This window comes from Herpailurus yagouaroundi, unplaced genomic scaffold, assembly GCF_014898765.1.
Source record: "Herpailurus yagouaroundi ecotype Mexico unplaced genomic scaffold, PumYag 29, whole genome shotgun sequence".
Classification (NCBI taxonomy): Eukaryota; Metazoa; Chordata; class Mammalia; order Carnivora; family Felidae; genus Herpailurus; species Herpailurus yagouaroundi.
Genome location: NW_024412377.1, coordinates 58,699,408 through 58,717,225, shown reverse-complemented (window position 1 = coordinate 58,717,225; position 17,818 = coordinate 58,699,408). Strand labels below are relative to the sequence as shown.

The 17,818-nt window shown below is 39.7% G+C and overlaps 1 protein-coding gene across 19 annotated transcripts in view; it reads right to left on the bottom strand.

Moving 5' to 3' along the window:
- The window catches only part of TENM2 (teneurin transmembrane protein 2), a 1,969,530-nt gene that overhangs the window by 65,635 nt on the left and 1,886,077 nt on the right, over positions 1 to 17,818 (bottom strand). For all 19 annotated transcript variants that reach the window (XM_040444168.1, XM_040444170.1, XM_040444289.1 and 16 more), the window contains 4 exons: positions 15,128 to 15,389; positions 14,077 to 14,344; positions 8,144 to 8,287; positions 7,473 to 7,722 (listed from right to left, as the gene is read on the bottom strand). In XM_040444168.1, coding sequence (XP_040300102.1) covers positions 7,473 to 7,722; positions 8,144 to 8,287; positions 14,077 to 14,344; positions 15,128 to 15,389 — 924 coding nt within the window. The remainder of the gene's footprint in view (positions 1 to 7,472; positions 7,723 to 8,143; positions 8,288 to 14,076; positions 14,345 to 15,127; positions 15,390 to 17,818) is intronic.

Below are 17,818 nucleotides of genomic sequence, written 5' to 3'. Positions count from 1 at the left end.
CAAGAAGTGTGTCCTGAGCCCCCGATGTGGACCAGAAACTATTCCAGGCATCAAGGGGCAAAGATGCCAAAGGTGTCTGCTCTACAGAAGCTTATACACTAGTGCCCTAAAGACTTACACAGAATATTTCACTATTACCAGGACATCAGTGACAGGCTGGTTAATGAGTGTCAACTCAAAGACTATTTAGATTATTCACTGTACAAGGAAACCTGAAATGCACAGAAATATTATTAAAGAAGCCTGATAAAGATTTTTCCAAATTTTACAACTCTAACAATGTTCATAACATCACCAGTAATCACTTGTAGACAAGAAACATTTACTAACTTACCAATAATCTGAAACAAATCTTGACTGTAGCTATGCCAGAGGAAAGACTGAATATTGCTCTATTCTTTTTATAGGTAATGACATTACACAATCATTGTCATATTAAAAGACAATCAAAAACTATGCAGCCAAAAAGTGTAGGAAAACAAGTATCATGGAAGTGTAATAGTAGTTAATTAATAAAACATTTTAGGTAATTCATCTGGATTTTGTGATGTTTGCACTAATTATCAGCTTTTCAAAATGTGCAATTTCTGTTGGTTTCCTTTTTCATCCTAAATAATACTACATTTCATTCAAAGTTATGTTAAGATTTAGTCCCCATGAAACCTGGACCTGCCTTTGGTAAAGGACTTTGAAAACAGTGCCAAGAACTGCCCCAAATTTTATGGGGTATTGTTGTTATTGTTATTCTGGGTAGGGGTGATATATTATATTTTGTTTCCTGACTTTGGTATTTATAGCCTGATCACACAGGGAAAGCATATAACTAGAACTTTATATTCCTCCCTATCATTCTATGCCCGTATCAAGAAGGGTCTTTTCTCATTGAAGTTCTCAGGCAAAGCTTATCTTTGGTGAAGCTTTCTTCTAACTTCTGCTGCTCTTGCCCTCTTAGGCTCCCATTCTCTTGTGATTCTTCCCTCTCTATCACTAATACATCTGGCCTGGACAATTCCCTTCCCTGAAGATCTTCCCTGATAAAGCTATTGCTGTTGATCCACATCAATAGTACCATCAGAATCTCAGCATGGGAGGGACAGAAGGATCATACCTCAAGATCATAAAAGCCATATATGAAAGACCACTGCAAATATCATCCTCAAGGGAAAAAACCAAGAGTTTTCCCCCTAAGGTCAGGAACACGACAAGGATGTCTACTCTCACCACTGTTATTCAACATAGTGTTGGAAGTCCTAGCCTCAGCAATCAGACAACACAAAGAAAGGAAAGGCATCCAAACTGGCAAGGAGAAAATCAAACTCTCACTCTTTTCAGACAACATGATACTCTATGTGGAAACCCAAAAGACTCTGACAAAAAACTGCTACAACTGATCTATGAATTCAGCAAAATCACAGGATATAAAATTAATGTACAGAAATAGGTTGCATTTCTATACACCAATAATGAAACAGCAGAAAGAAATCATGGAATCAGTCCCATTTAGAACTGCACCAAAAAAACATAAAATACCTAGGAATCAACTTAACCAAAGAGGTAAAAAATCTATACACTGAAAACTATAGAAAGCTTATAAAAGAAATTGAAGATCTCTCTCTCTCTCTCTCTCTCTCTCTCTCTCTCTCTCTCTCACACACACACACACACACACACAAATGGAAAAACATTCAATGCTCATGGATTGGAAGAACAAATATTGTTAAAATGTCAATACTACCCAAAGCAATCCACACATTCAATGCAATCCCAATCAAAATTGCACTGGCATTCTTCTCAAAGCTAGGACAAATAATCGTACAATTTGTATGGAACAACAAAAGACCCCAAATAGCCAAAGCAATCCTGAAAAAGAAAACTAAAGCTGGAGGCATCACACTCCCTGACTTCAAGCTGTATTACAAAGCTATAATCATCAAGACAGTATGGTACTGGCACAAAAACAGACACAGAGATCAATGCAACAGAATAGAGAACCCAGATATGGACCCACAAATGTATGGCCAACTAATCTTTGACAAAGCAGGAAAGAATATCCAAAGGAAAAAAGTCTCTTCAGCAAATGGTGTTGGGAAAACTGGACAGTGACATGCAGAAGAATGAAAATGGACCACTTTCTTACACCATACACAAAAATAAACTCAAAATGGATGAAAGACCTCAATGTCAGACAGGAAGCCATCAAAATCCTAGAGGAGAAAACAGACAACCACCTCTTTGACCTTGGTTACAGCAACTTCTTACTTGACATGTCTCTGGAGGCAAGGGTAACAAAGGCAAAAATGGACTATTGGGACCTCATCAAGATAAAAAGCTTCTGCACAGCAAAATAAACAATCAGCAAAACTAAAAGGCAACCGACAGATTGAGAGAAGATATTTGCAAATAACATCAGATAAAGGGTTAGCATCCAAAATCTATAAAGAAGTTATCTAACTCAACACCCCCACCAAAAAAACCCCCCCAAAACAAATAATCCAGTGAAGAAATGGGCAAAAGACATAAATAGACACTTTCCCAAAGAAGACATCCAGATGGCTAAGAGAACACCTGAAAAAATGCTCAACATCACCCATCACCAGGGAAATACAAAGCAAAACCACAATGAGATACCACCTCACACCTGTCATAATGGCTAAAATTAACAACTCAGGCAACAACAGATGTTGGCGGGGATGTGAAGAAAGAGGAACACTTTTGAACTGATGGTGGGAATGCAAACTGGTACAACCACTCTGGAAAACAGTATGGAGTTTCCTCAAAAAATTAAAAATAGAACTATCCTACGTCCCAGCAAGTGCACTACTAGGTATTTATCCAAAGGATACAGAAGTGCTGTTTCAAAGGGGCACACATACCCCAATATTTATAGCAGCAGTATCAATAATAGCCAAAGTATGGAAAGAGCCCAGATATCCATCAAGTGATAAATATATAAAGAAAATGTGGTATGTGTGTGTGTTGTATATACACATGTATATATGTATATATATGTGTGTGTATATATATATATATATATATATATATACACAGCACACACACACACATACATACATACACACACACAATGGAATATTACTTGGTGATCAAAAAGAATGAACTCTTGCCATATGCAACAATGTGGATGGCACTAGAATGTATTATGCTAAGCAAAATTAGAGAAAGGTAAATACCATACAACTTCATTCATATGTGGAATTTAAGATACAAAACAAATGAACATAAGGGAAGGGAAGCAAAAATAATATAAAAACAGGAGGACAAACCATCAGAGACTCTTAAATACAGAGAACAAACTGAGGGTTGCTGAAGGGGTTTTAGGTTGGGGGATGGGCTAAATGGACAAGGGGCATTAAGGAGGACACTTTTTGGGATGAGTGGTGGGTATTATATGTAAGTGATGAATCACTAAATTCTATTCCTGAAATCATTATTACACTATATGTTAACTAACTTGGATATATAAAAAAAGAATCTCAGCATGGGAAAGTGTTTTAGTTGGGGAAGAAAAGCATTTTTCGTATCATAACATAATTTTATATTTGGAAAGTAAAAAGTTTTTTAGTATTTCAAACATTATGGAAAGTGTGAGATTCTTATGTTTAGCACAAGAGGCCAAGTTAAGACAAGGCAGAGAGACACTGTCCCATACCTTATAATTTATTGCCTTTTATTGGGATCCAATTCCAAAGATGTTCTCAATTGAGGAGGAAGAAAGATTTTTCTGTGCCAGAAATTCACTCTAAGGTGTTAGTCACTGACAAATTTACTCTCTAAGGCTGGGGTTTTCTAAGGATTACCTGGAGTGAGTGTAGTTATAAGAAAGGGAATATGCCACTAAAAGTGGGGTATCAGGCTTTTTGGGGAAGTGCATGATGAAAATGTCTTGAATGCTGGTGGAACTGCAGCATACAAATGATAACCATTTTACGTAAGAATAAGGCTCTTTCTAACATTAGAAGTTTTCCAAGTGCGTAGAACTCTGCCCCTGTATGTTTTTGTATAGACAAAGGAAGGAGGAAGAGAGAAGGAACCATGGGAACATTTATGTAAAATTCTGACTCAGATGCTTAGATCTGGGGTGGGTAAGTGAGATACGATGGGCACTGAATCCTGAAACTAAATCATTTAGCTGCCAACTCACAATAGAGAAAAGACATAAGCAAGACAGGTCTCTTTCCCCTCCTCCCTCCCTCCCCTGGTTACTGTTTTTGAAGAGAGGGGATTGACAGCCTTAGTTTTCAGTTATGTGGTGGGAAGAAAAGAAAAATCAAACCAGTATTCTTGTAAAAGCTTAACTTCTAATCGTCTCTGGATACCTGGCTGATGAAAGCAAGAACAAGTCTAAAGGCAGTTAAAACGGAAAAAGAAACCACACAGCTATTGAGGGAAATTGATAGTTACACTCCCTCCAGCTGTCCTTAATGTCACCATGTGGGTGTGGTGTGGTGCTCTGAGTGGGCCCTTAGCTGTTATCATTAATGTTGTGGCCTCTACAAATTGAGAGACCTAGAATCAAGGACAGATTCCAAGAAAGGAGGACAATGGTCTGTGTCTTCTTTAACTCAAGAAATGTGCCTTAAGCCCCCAGTGTGGACAAGGCATTGCTCTAGGTATCAAGGGGCAAAGATGCCAAAGGTACCTGTGCTATGGAAGTTCACACACTAGGACCCTAGAAGACTTACATGGAAATAACTGAAAAACAAGTCAATAAATGGGGTCACTTTTGTGGAAAATTAGAGTTAAGTGACCCAGAGGAGGGTGATAATTATTTCTGCTAGAGAGGTCAGGCTTCATGGAGAGGGGACCTTCAAAATGAGCATTAAAGATGGACATGATGAGGCTGATTAGACAAAGTATTTTAAGTAGAGCAAGTAGCATGAGTCCAGGTTTGGAGGTGGGAATGTAGTAGGCAAGTGCTAAGTGCTGATTTAGCTCTGAGCACCTAGACCCATGACAAAGAAGTAAGGGCCAGACAATGGAGAGTTGGTTATAAATGTCAGATTTAAAAATGCAACCCTCATGGAAAAGCAGAATGCTACCTTCACTCCCTTCCCTGCCTCCTGCCATGGCTCTCCACTGCCAACGGGATTCCTGAGAAAAGGACTCTCCTAGGATAAAAAGGGAAATGAACATCTTGGGAAGGGGACCTAGTTGGGTAGCTCTAGAAAATGTGGTTTGTCTGATTGGCAATTTGACAGCTTGAGGATTATCTATTTGTCTCCTTCTCCTCTCACTGTTTATCTTTTGCTTATTATACTCTTCTAGTCTACCCCATGACTTCCCCTTCTTTATTTCCATGATGGGTGGTTGTTGGTTCTTCTACAATACTCATCCTGAATTGTCTCTACTTGCCTAGGTTCCCATCTGTCATCTTCAAATGGGTGCTCTTTGAGCCTTGTGTTTCATCCCCTTCTAGACCTTTAGAGCCCAGCACATGCTTGGCTCACATTATGTTCAGTAAATGCCTACTAGATCACTGAATCTGTAACCTTCTTGGGGGTGAAGCTGGGGTTTTCTCCTCTCTCTCTCTCTCTCTCTCTCTCTGTCTCTCTCTCTCTCTGTCTTTTTTAACCGCCCAGTGCTTGGCACAGTCTCAGGTCCCAGGAATAGTCAGCAGTACTTGCTGATGGTCTAATCACTGATCTCTCTCCCAGAAGGGGCCACTAAAATGCAAGTGCAACCTGTGGCTTCTTCTAAGTCCTTCACATGGTAGCTGAGGCTACTTTAGAAAGCACCACCACCTCCTTGGTTGCTCAGGTCAAGATGCTCATCATAATCCTTGATTCTTCTTCTTCTTTTTTTCTTTTTCTTTTTTTCCATTTCTTACACCTGATCCATGAACAATTCCCATCACATTTACTTTGAAAATATATCCCAGTTGGAATACTTCCTTATCTCCCCTGCTACCCCTCTAGTCTACATCACCATCACCCAGACCCTGGTCAGCTATTACAGCTTCCCTATGGGCTTCTCTGCTTCCACTCTTGCACCCCTACAGTCCATTCATCTACACAATAGCCAGAATAATCTTTAAAAAGGCAATAAGATCATGTCAACTCTACTGTACTTTCTATTTTAACCTCCAACAGCTGTCCATTGTAATAAGAATATAATTTACACTTGTCAACAAGGTCCGTAAGATGCTGAAGCATTGATCCCCTACTGACCTCTCTGACCTCCTCTGAAACACTTCCTTCTGAGCTTACTACCATGCAACCATATTGGACTCTGTCAATCCCTTAAGTAAACCAGATTATTGCCTGATATTAGGGCTTTTGCACAACTTCTCTCTGCCTGGAATACTTTCCCCCAGATCTTCACATGGCTGACCTCATCATTTAGGCCCCATCTCAGATGACACATCTCAGATGTTCCCTAACTATCTTATGTAGCTTCCTTATCCTTCCTACTCCACACAGTAGTCCCTAATTATTACCCTGTTAGGTTTTCCTTAAAGCATTATCATTTTTTAAATTTGTCCACATGAATTGGTGTGAAGTTTCCTATAAAACCATAAACACAACAGCTAGGGCTTGCTTGTTCCTACCCTCTCCCTCATGTCCTAACAGATAGCCCTTGGCACGTGGTACACATTCACCAAGTATTTTGTCCCTTATTTATAGAATTCATTTATCCCTCCACTTACAGATCACTTTCTAGGTTTTAGGGCCTGGAGTCAACTTTGCTGGGAAGAGAGTTTATAAGAACTTTCATCCAGCACAGAGGAATCTGGACTTCAGAGTTAGTAGCAAGAATGACCAGGAGGAATCTACCAGGTGTGGCCAGAAATTAACTAGCAAGGACTATGCAGTAATTCTAAGTCATATCCTAGTGAATGTGCAAAGACCCAGAGAATTTATAGAAAGGTAGTACATAGAGGCACAAAATATAAACATTTGAATTAGTAAATGAACATTAGTGGTTCTCAAACTCTCATGTACATCACCATCTTCTACAGAGCTTGTCAAAGATAAAAACTGCCTTGGCTCATCTCTAGGCTTACTGAAACAGTGCTCTGGGGTGGGCTCCAGGAGTCTGTATTTTTAAGAAGTGTCACTTTAGAAACCACTGAAACAGATGAACAGCTTGAAGTAGTGGTTCTTTCATTGTTTGGTATGTATCAGATTCTTGTGTGGAGATTCTTGTGTGGATTCTTGTATTTACAAATATAGCTACACAGGTCCCACACCAAGCACTATGACCTAAAGCTTTCACCCTTGTTTGTTTGTAAGTCAGGTATTAACAATTGTATCCAATATGTGTGTGGTGTTTTATAGATTCAAAAAGAATTTCCCCAACTATTATTTGATTACAGGCCTAGGTTTTGAAGCTCAGCCCATTTTGTGGGATATATATTCTCTGGAGAACCCCCAATTCAGCCATCATTTGCCCAGGGAAGTTTTGTAGCAATGGGAACAATAGAGCAAAGGAAGGTTTTCTGTGTGGCCACTTACCGTAACTCCAAAATGCTGGTCACATTTCGAGAAGGAAAAATGCGCCGGATGTAATTGAAGTCTCCAACGAAGAGGCTCCCATCAATTCCAACGGCCAGAGCTACTGGGGCCAGTAGCTTGTTGCCTTCGGCAAGGCCATTGCAACTAGGACAGGAAATGCTTCGTCGGCGGCCATTGCCCATAATGCTGGTGATGATGGCAGGCTGCTGGGTCAGGAACTGGTTCTCCCCGGTGCCCTTGTGTAGGATTCCTGGGGAGCAGGAAATGGGGATAGTTACTGCAACTCTCTGGGGAGGATACTTCTATTGGCTTACTGAGGGTGAGGGGCAGTGGCAGAGAGAAGAGAAATAGTAGGAAACTTTGATCTTTGGAGAACTTGCCTATTTCCTCATGATTCTGTAATGGAGTGGCTGAACCCCAAGGCTAAGATATTGCCTGTAGGGATAACTGAAGAAGAATTGTGAGGTACACTAAGGCAGATGGTCTGGGAAAAACAGCCTGAGATTCTTTGACATTTAAAAGGAGAAGGTGGGAAAACCTATGAGTGTTTTGGACACTTGATGAAAAATGCTAAGGGAAGGGGAGGGGCCACCACTTAAATGTCAAGGCTGCCGAGAAGTTTCCGGAGGGGAGATCAGGATGTATTTGGGAAAGTAAATGTGCCCACATACCACTTTTAACATTGAGAATGTGATGTTTGTCCAGGGACCAGCCACCGAGGTTGGAAGGGTCTAGCTCGAATCCTTGAAGGAGGGCTGTCCTTTTCTCCCACAGTATTAGACTGGGGCAGGTCTCATATTCAAACCCAACAGATACTGAAAGATAAAAGTGGGTGGGGCAGAATGGAGAAAAGAGACTTTATTTGATTACTCCAAAGCTTTCCAGCTGGAATGAGAAACACATGTTCATGGTAATACAGATTCCTTTCCAAAAGCCCACTGAAGGAGGTGGGTTGATTGCTTTTTCTCCTTGTGATTCCACACAGTATTAAATTCAGATTTCAAGCTGAACTCAACCTTGAAACTTACACAGTAGTACTCTGTAGGGATAGAAAGACTTTTCCAATGAACAGCTGGCTTTCAAAATACGACCCTAGTGATGTGGAAGGAGGAGAAGAATCATTTAAAAATGAAATACAACTCTCCTTTATAGATGGACAGGAGACTGTTTCTTTCAGCCTGCTGTTCACGGCATGCATTTATCATATTCTATGTTATTTATTTTCGCTCACTAGGAGGAAGGCCTATGGAAGCATAGTGGCTCATTTATAAGGAGATTCTGTAGGCAACAGCTTGTATAAGTTAAAGCTCTTTGTACGATCACTCAGGATTCCAGAGAGTGCCAGGCAAGGCAGGCATGGGGACAAAGCCTGCCAATTATGTGACAATTCAGTGGGGAACAGAATCCAAAGACTGTAAAAATCCTACATTTGCCACATGGACAAATGGGAGAGGGAGGTGGGAGATGAAGGACTTCAGTTCTAACTCTGCTCCAGCTCACACTTCCTCGTGGCTCTGTTTTCCCATGTGTAAAACAGAGCAAGTGAAACCTCAATTTCTCAGAGAGATGTAGTAGGGATAAATGAGACAAAATGCCAAGATGCCATACATTTTTAATTGCAACATTGCTTTAGAAATATGAGGCACTGTTATTATTGCTATTCCTACTACATTAAATTCTTAACTATGTGTGTCACCTTTGGGGATTCTCCACAGCTTCTTTTAAATCCTGAGATATAGGAGCATCAATATGAATTGGAGATACATTTTATTAAAAAAAAAACCCCACATGGGGCGCCTGGGTGGCGCAGTCGGTTGAGCGTCCGACTTCAGCCAGGTCACGATCTCGCGGTCCGTGAGTTCGAGCCCCGCGTCAGGCTCTGGGCTGATGGCTCAGAGCCTGAAGCCTGTTTCCGATTCTGTGTCTCCCTCTCTCTCTGCCCCTCCCCCGTTCATGCTCTGTCTCTCTCTGTCTGAAAAATAAATAAATGTTGAAAAAAAAACCCCACATATATTTCTTAACTTGTCCTCTGAAAATTCCAAGAAACAACAATGAAATCAGTGGCAAAGAGAATTTCTAGTGCCTAGCTTGTGGCCTTGAAATATTATTTCTCATTAAAAGGAAATCAGGCAGGGCTCCTTGAAGAAATGGCTGGAGCAAGAAATGAACAAGATGAGACTAAGGTATTTTATCATACCAGATAGCAAGGAAGAAATCAAAATCTCCTAGGGTTATGTCAAAAGATAGGGAGTCAGCCTGAAGAGTGTCCCACTGACCAAAGATGGGATAGTTTGACCCTCAGTAGAGATAATAACTTCAATGGATTGAAACATATTAGACACATTTTATTCTATGAGTTCATAATGGTATTAGAAAATTAATTTGCCACTGTTAGAGGATGTTAGAGAACAAACTTATATATTGAAAACAGAATATAAAGGCAAACAATCAAGAATTTATTTCTTCTTTCTTATTTGAACTCTACCTCCTATAACCAAGTAGTTAATGAGAGAATATCTCTATGTAAAAGTATTCTAGTTAATAATTGGAAAAGCAATGACAAAATTAAAATATGACTTTGCAATTCTTAATGACCTAATGGATCTAGGTAATGAGCATCAGTGGCCTCTGAAATCACAAAAGGATAAACAAGATGACATTAGGTGCCTCCTGATGGGAGACAACAGTACCACCTATCTAGTTGTCCTGCTGAAAAAAAAAATTAGAGAATAAAATACTCAGGAATTAATTTAATCAAGGAGGTGAAAGACCTATATGTTGAAAACTATAAAACACTGATGAAAGAAATTGAAGAAGACACAAATAAATGGAAATATATTCTGTGCTCATGAATTAGAATAATTAACATCATTAAAATGCCCACACTACCCAAAGGAATCTATGGATTCATTGCAATCCCTAACAAAATTCCAATGGCACATAATAGAAACACAAAAATAGAACAAACAATCCTAAAATATGTATCAAGCTGCAACAGACCCCAAGTAGTCAAAGCAATCTTGAGAAAGAACAAACCTAGAGGCATTACACTCCCTGATTTCAAACGATATTACAAAGCTATAGTAATCAAATCTGTATAGTGTGGGCATGAAAACAGACACACAGGTCAATAGAACAAAATAGAGAGCCCAGAAATAAACCCATACATATATGGCCAATTAATTTAAAGCAAAGGAGCCAAGAATATACAACAGGGAAAAGACAGTCCCTTCAATAGATGGTGTTGGGAAAACTGGACAGCCATGTGAAAAATAATGAAACTGGATCACCATCTTACACCATACACAAAAATTAATGCAAAATGGATTAAAGACTTGAATTTAAGACCTGAAACCATACAACTCCTAGAAGAAAACACAGGGGGTAATCTCCTTGACGTCGGTCTTAGTAATAATTTTTTGATTTGACACCAAAAGCACAGCCAACAAAAAGCAAAAATAAACAAGTGGGACTGCATCAAATTAAAATGCCTCTGTGATGGGGTGCCTGGGTGGCTCAGTCAGTTGAATGTTCGACTTCGGCTCAGGTCATGATCTCCTGGTTTGTGAGTTCAAGCCCCACATCCGGCTCTATGCTGACAGCTCAGAGCCTGGAGCCTGCTTCAGATTCTATGTCTCCCTCTCTCTTTCCCCATCCCCTGCTCATACTCTGTTCCTCTCTCTCTCAAAAATAAATAAACATTAAAAAAATTAAAAAAAATTAAAATGCTTCTGTACAACAAAGGAAATAATCAACAAAATGAAAAGACAACCTACTGAATAGGAAAAAAATAGTTGCAAATCATATATCTGATAAGGAGTTAATATCTAAAATATATAAAGAACTCATACAACTCCATAGCAAAAAGGCAAACAATCCAATGAAAAATGGGCAAAGGATCTGAACACACATTCCAAAGAAGACATAGAGAAGGCCAAGATGTTCATGAAAAGATGCTCAACTTCATTAATTATCAGGCAATTGCAAATCAAAACCACAATGAGATACCATCTCATACCTGTCTGAATGGCTGTTATCAAAAAGACAATAAATAACAAGTACTGGTGGAGATGTGGAATAAAGGGAACTCTTGTGCACTGCTGGTGGAAATGTAAATTGGTGCAGCCACTATGGAACACAGTATGGAGGTTCTTCAAAAAGAAAAAAAAAAAAACTACAAATAGAACTACTATATGACCCAGCAATTTCACTTCTGGGTATCTATCCAAAGAAAATGAAAACACAAACTCAAAAAGATATCTGCGCCCCATGTTCATTGCAGCATTATTTACAATAGCTAAGATATGGAAATAGTCTAAGTGCCCAATAACGGCTGAATGAATAAAGAATGTGTGTGTGTGTGTGTGTGTGTGTGTGTGTAGTAGTAGTATTCAGCCACAGAAAAGAGTGATATTTTGCCATTTGGGAAACAGGGATGGACCTTGAAGGCATTATGTTAAATTAGATAAGTTAGAGAAAAGACAGATACTGTATGATTTCACTTCGATGTAGAATCATCTAAAAAAAATAAAACAAAGCTCACAGATATAGAGTTAGATTGGGTCTTGCTGGAGGCAGCAGGTGGGAGGTGAAAGAAATTAGTGAAGGGAGTCAAAGGTACAAATTTCCAGTAATAAAATAAATAAGTGTTGGGGATATAATGTGTGGCATGGTGACTGTAGTTAATAATACTGTATTGCATATTGTAAGTTAAGAAAGTAGATCTTAAAAGTTCTCATCACAAGAAAAAAAATTCGTAACAATCTGTGTGATGGATGTTAACTAGATTTGTGTATATATTGCACCCAATATATACCAATATAGAATCATGTTGTACACCTGAAACTAATACAATGCTGCATGTCAATTATACCTCAGATTAAAAAAAAAATCAAACCTGAACCTGAAAAAGCCTTGAGTCTCAACTCTCAGTTTACAGGAGATAACAGAACAAAGGAAGACATTAAACAGCCACAGGGGTGCAATCAGAAAATAAATTAGACTATGGAAAATTCTACAGACAAATAATGCACTTTGTCCAAAATAAAATATAGAACTTAAAAAAAGAGCTAGAGATAGAAGGGAAAACCATAGATTAAAGAAATTTAAGAGAAATCCAGATTGCAAAAGGTGGATCTTATTTGGATTCTGACTCAAACGAAGCACTAATATTTTATGATACTCATAAGACAATCGAAATATTGAAAAATGGGCTATTTAAAGATATTAAGAAGTAATCATTTAAAAATTGTGATAATTATATTGTTGTCATTCTTTTGTAGTGTGTTTTTGAGATACATTGTGAAATATTATGGATGAATTTATATGATATCTGAGACTTCCTTCAGAAAGTCATGGGAAGCAGGGAGGTGGATGAAAGGATGGACTTGATAATGTCAGAAGCTAGATACATGGGGGTGCATTATAATACTGCATCTACGTTTTGATGTTGGACATTTTTTTGATATTGGTAAAGGCTGGTATAATATTTGATTAGCTACTTTATAGTAAATGCACTAGTTAGTTCAATAACATTACTATCTTTTATGAAGTTAATAACTCCCTTTGCTGATGAGGCAGACTACTAGGGCCATACCCTGAGCATGTGAAACCTGCTAGGTACATGACGTTAGGCATCTTACTTACCCTCTCCCTTATGTCCTACTGCACAATGGGGGTTATGAGAGTGCCTCCCTGATAAAATTATTGACAGGCTACCCCATACAAAGGATTTTAGCTCAGTGCTCTGCACAAAAGGAGTGTCTGACAAACATTGGCTTCCAACTACCATGAAAATTTCTAAGTTTGCTGGTTTCTTATTTTGGTAACTTATTATAGTTCTTGGAAATCACAAGGCTAGTGGTGAAGAAAATACAGGATTCTGGATTTTAATTAATCCCACCCAGACTTCCACAAGTAGGAAAAGACACTAGGTATGTTGATATCAATCTCAGCTCACAACTTTTCAGAGATTGGTAACCAACAGACCCTTCTCTTATGGTAGTCTTTCATCAGTGGGCAGTTAAGCTATTCCCTAAAAGGCACAGCTTGAAACACAGCACGTGGCTTTCACACCCCCTCCATCTTCTGATTCTCCTGATGCATTCTGGGAACATGATCTAGCTCCTGCCCACCTCTTTCCCCTATCTTGAATATTCTCCTTGTCCATACATTCCAGCCACACTGCCCTTCTCTTTGTCCTTCAAACACACCTTAGTCTTCTCACTTTTTCTGCCAGAAAGATAATGCTTTGTTCCTGATTTTCACATGGCTCCTTCTTGCCATTCAAGCCTCTGCTGAAGTGTCACCTGCCAAGAAGTCTTCCCTGAATGCCCACCCACAGTTGCTCCTCCTTCCCCGTAAATTATTTTTACTTTAACATTAGCACTTATCACTGCTTGATATTTTCTTGTTCAGTCTGTGTTTATTATCTTGATCCCCCACTAGTACAGAAGGTCCATGAAATAGGACTCTTGTCTATCTTACTGACCAATGCATTCCTATCTACTGGGATAGTGCATGGCACATATTAGGAACTCAATATTGATCAAATTAATGCATGACTAAATCCAAGGATCAATAAGGAGTTGAAACTGAAACATACCAACAGCATCAGAGAGTCCGTAAACCCTTTGGCCATATGCATCTGTCTTATCCCAGATGAAGGTGTAGGCCAGGTTGGGAGAGGCCTGGAATGACTTCTGGAAGAGGTGCCCCTCTACAGCTACCATCAGATGAACCTTGATAAGATTCAGGGGCACCGTGGACTGGGTCATGGTGATCTTCAACAGAGACTTATAGCCTGCGGTCCTGGAGCTCAGGTAGCGAAGCTTCACAGTGGAACCAGGGAGCTCAATTTCTTCATGAAGAACCTGGAGAGGAAACATAGGGTGGACATGAGACATGCTTCATCCAGTGACCCTCAGGCAGGTGAGCTGCTCACAACCCTGAGTCTGCCTGTCTGCTGCTGCCCTCACAAAGCATCATGCCTTATGTGGGGTGCAAGAACCACTACCCACGACTGAGAGAAAAAAAAAAAAACAACCCAAACTTTATCCTACACCATGGAGTAAAGGGGTTGAGGTTATGATTTTTGGATTAATAATTATTCCTGGTCACTGTTGTGTTTCTTTTTAAAAACCACACTGTTGGCAAAAGATGTAAATAAGAACAGCAGGCTTTATTGCTAGCTGCATGTAAGGAGGCCACAAGAGGCTGTAATTATATGAACCTGCAACTTCCAGTGACAATTGGTATAAAGCAACAGGGAGGCAATAATGTAATATGCCCTCTGTCCTAACACTGATGTAGATCATTAAAGTGCCTCTTATCATGTATCTCTGTGACTAACAGGAATAAAAATGCAATTTGCAGGTGGGTTGCACATATGTATATTGTTTTTTTTTATTTTATTAAAAGCTCCGTTGACTGCCAAAGTCTTGAATGACTATCTGGAAACATCTGGAAGATATAGGAGAGATTCAGTTGTCTCTCCAGTGGCCATAAATTCTATTGTGTTCCTACTTTTTGTCTCTCTCCCTTAATATTAGTCTCTGGCCCACCCAGAGAGTGAGATATGGTGAGAGGAAGTTGGCCAGCCAGTTTGGGTTAGGGTAGGATTTGAAGAGACCTACCCTAGTACCTGCCATTCCTACCTGGGTCTCAGGCACGATGGGATTCTGCCCAGGGGCGGCGCTGAAGAAAGTGGACAGCGGGGAGGAGATGATGATTGGATCTGGTCGGACAAAGCCACTGAGGTCACAGCTGGGGATGGAGTTCTCCTCAGTCTTCATTACCAGGGTGTCCATGGCGTAAAAGCTATTCCATGGCAGCCACACGGTGCGCTCCTGGCTCATGAATGGGGCTCGCTCGAAGTGCAGGGTCAAGGAGGCACCCCCATTGGCAATCAGGTCAAACCTGAAGAGGGGACAAGTGGGCTCTTAGGAATGAACTTAGCTTTAGACAAGGCAGGGGCTCTGAACTGTGCACCTGAGGGCAGTAGGAGGGGCAGAGCACACGAGAGATGAACGTGGGCTTTGAAGGCAGATGGTCTGAGTTAAAATACAATCTCCATCAATGACTTGTCCTGTGATTCTGTGAAAGTTACCAACCCTCTCTGAGCCCCAGTGTCTTCATCTGCGAATTGGGACTAATTATACCAACTTCACAGTACGGCTGAGAGAATGAAATGTGACGACTGCAGAGCAGGGGTCAGCAAACTAAGCCCATGAGCTAAATCCAGCCCGCCACCTGTTTTGGCAAACAAAAGTTTCATTGGAGTACAGCCACACCGATTTGTTTACTTATCCTCTCCAGCTGATTTTGTGCTACAAAAGCAGAGCTGAGTAGTTGTAACAGAAACCATATGGCATGCAAATCCTAAAATATTTACTATCTGGCCCTTTACAGAAAATGTTTCTCCGCCCCTGCTGTAAAGCACTTAGCATCATGCTAGGTTGATACAAGTATTCAATACATAGTAGAGTTATAATGATCAATGAATGCTAAGTCATGGGAGGGGCTTTCTTCTTATCTACCTGGGCTGTTTTATATTTACATATATATATATATGTATATATATGTATATATATATACATATATATACATATATATACATATATATATGTTACATAGAGGCTTAATTTTTGAGATACAGTTGACATATAACATTAGTTTCAGGTGTAGTACAACATAATGGTTTGATATATGCATAAGGTACAAAATGATGGCCACAAGAAGTCTAGTTAACATCTATCACTACACATAGTTAAATTTTTTTTCTTGCAATGAAAACTTTTAAGATTCTCTTAGCAACTTTCAATATGCAATACAATATTATTAACTATAGTCTCTATACTGTACATCTGCAGGATTTATTTATTTTATAACTTTATACTTTTGACCCCTTCATCCATTTTGGCCTGTTTCTGATATATTTTTTTTAAAGTTTATTTATTTTGAGAGAGGGGTAGAGCATGAGTGGGGGGGAGGCAGAGGGAGAGGGAGAGAGAGAATCGTAAGCAGGCTCCCTGCTGTCAGTGCAGAGCCCCACTTGAGGGCTTGATCTCAAGAACTGTGAGACCACGACCTAAGCTGAAACTAAGAGGCAGATGCTTAACCTGAGCCACCCTGGCATCCCTTTGATAATTGTCCTTAAACCTTATTCCTGTTTGTTTTTCGAGAGCTGGACAAAGGTATATTGCTAGTAAGGTAAAATAAAGGTAGTTCTTTCCCAATTAACAGAAAAGAAGGAGGTTAATGGAGAGAAGTCTCCCAATTTTGAGTTTTATTCCTCCATCAAGATCTCAACTGTTTGAGGGAAGTAGTGCTTTTCTGTTCACTTCAGAATTTCCAGCAGTTAACAGAGCTCCTGGATCATAGTAAAAACTCAGTGCAAATATACAGACCCACTGGCTTCACCCAATTTGGGTAATACTTTTGGTGTTTTTTGTTTGTTTCATTTTTTGTTTGTTTGCTTTGGTGTTTTTTTTTTTTAACAGACAAAAATGAATGAGCAAGAAGCACATGAACATTAAGGTGAATATCAGAGCATGTATGGCACAACAATTTATTACATGAACTTGTTTGTCTATTTATTTTGGGGAATGCATACTGCTGGGGATAGGATGGGTATAGGATGCAGAAGGGAGTCGAATGTTTTGATGTGAAATTGGTATGAAAGAACCAAATCATCAATGTCTGTGGGACACCCCACTATATGACAGATTGTGTAATTCCTCAGAGCATTCCCAAATACATCCTGTTACTTCCAGGGCTTTGCAACCTGAACAAGCTGAAGAAATCACTAATCCTGAAGGTTGGATAGATGATATGGGAAGTGGGTCTGGGCTGTAATTAGTCAAGAAGCAGCTCAGAAGGATGGGGCAGCATAAGGTAGGGACAGGCAGCAGGCCAAGGACTTAGAAATGTCCTCTGTATTGTCATAGGACTGTGCAGAGTGGGAACACTGGCTTCTAAGAATGAACAAGGGCCGAGGTAGTTCTGCGTATTACATAGTCACCGTCCTAATGCTTTAAAATAGTTAGATTTGGCTACAGAAATGTATGAGATATCAGAAAGTTTGTGAATACTGAGATTTTGATGGAAATCATCAGATGCCTTCTTTGGGTTTCAGAGGTGGGAATATGAGAATAGGGCTATTGTCAGCTGGTAAATTTTGAAACTACCAGCAAGGCTACCTTAGAGCATTAGAAAGTAAGGCCTGACTCTTCACCAGAGAAAGGCAAGACTCATAGTTCTTACCCACATACTATGTCCATGATTTTGCAGACTGCAGTTTTATGGAAAAAGTGTTACATCAGATTTACAGCAACCATCTTCTTTTA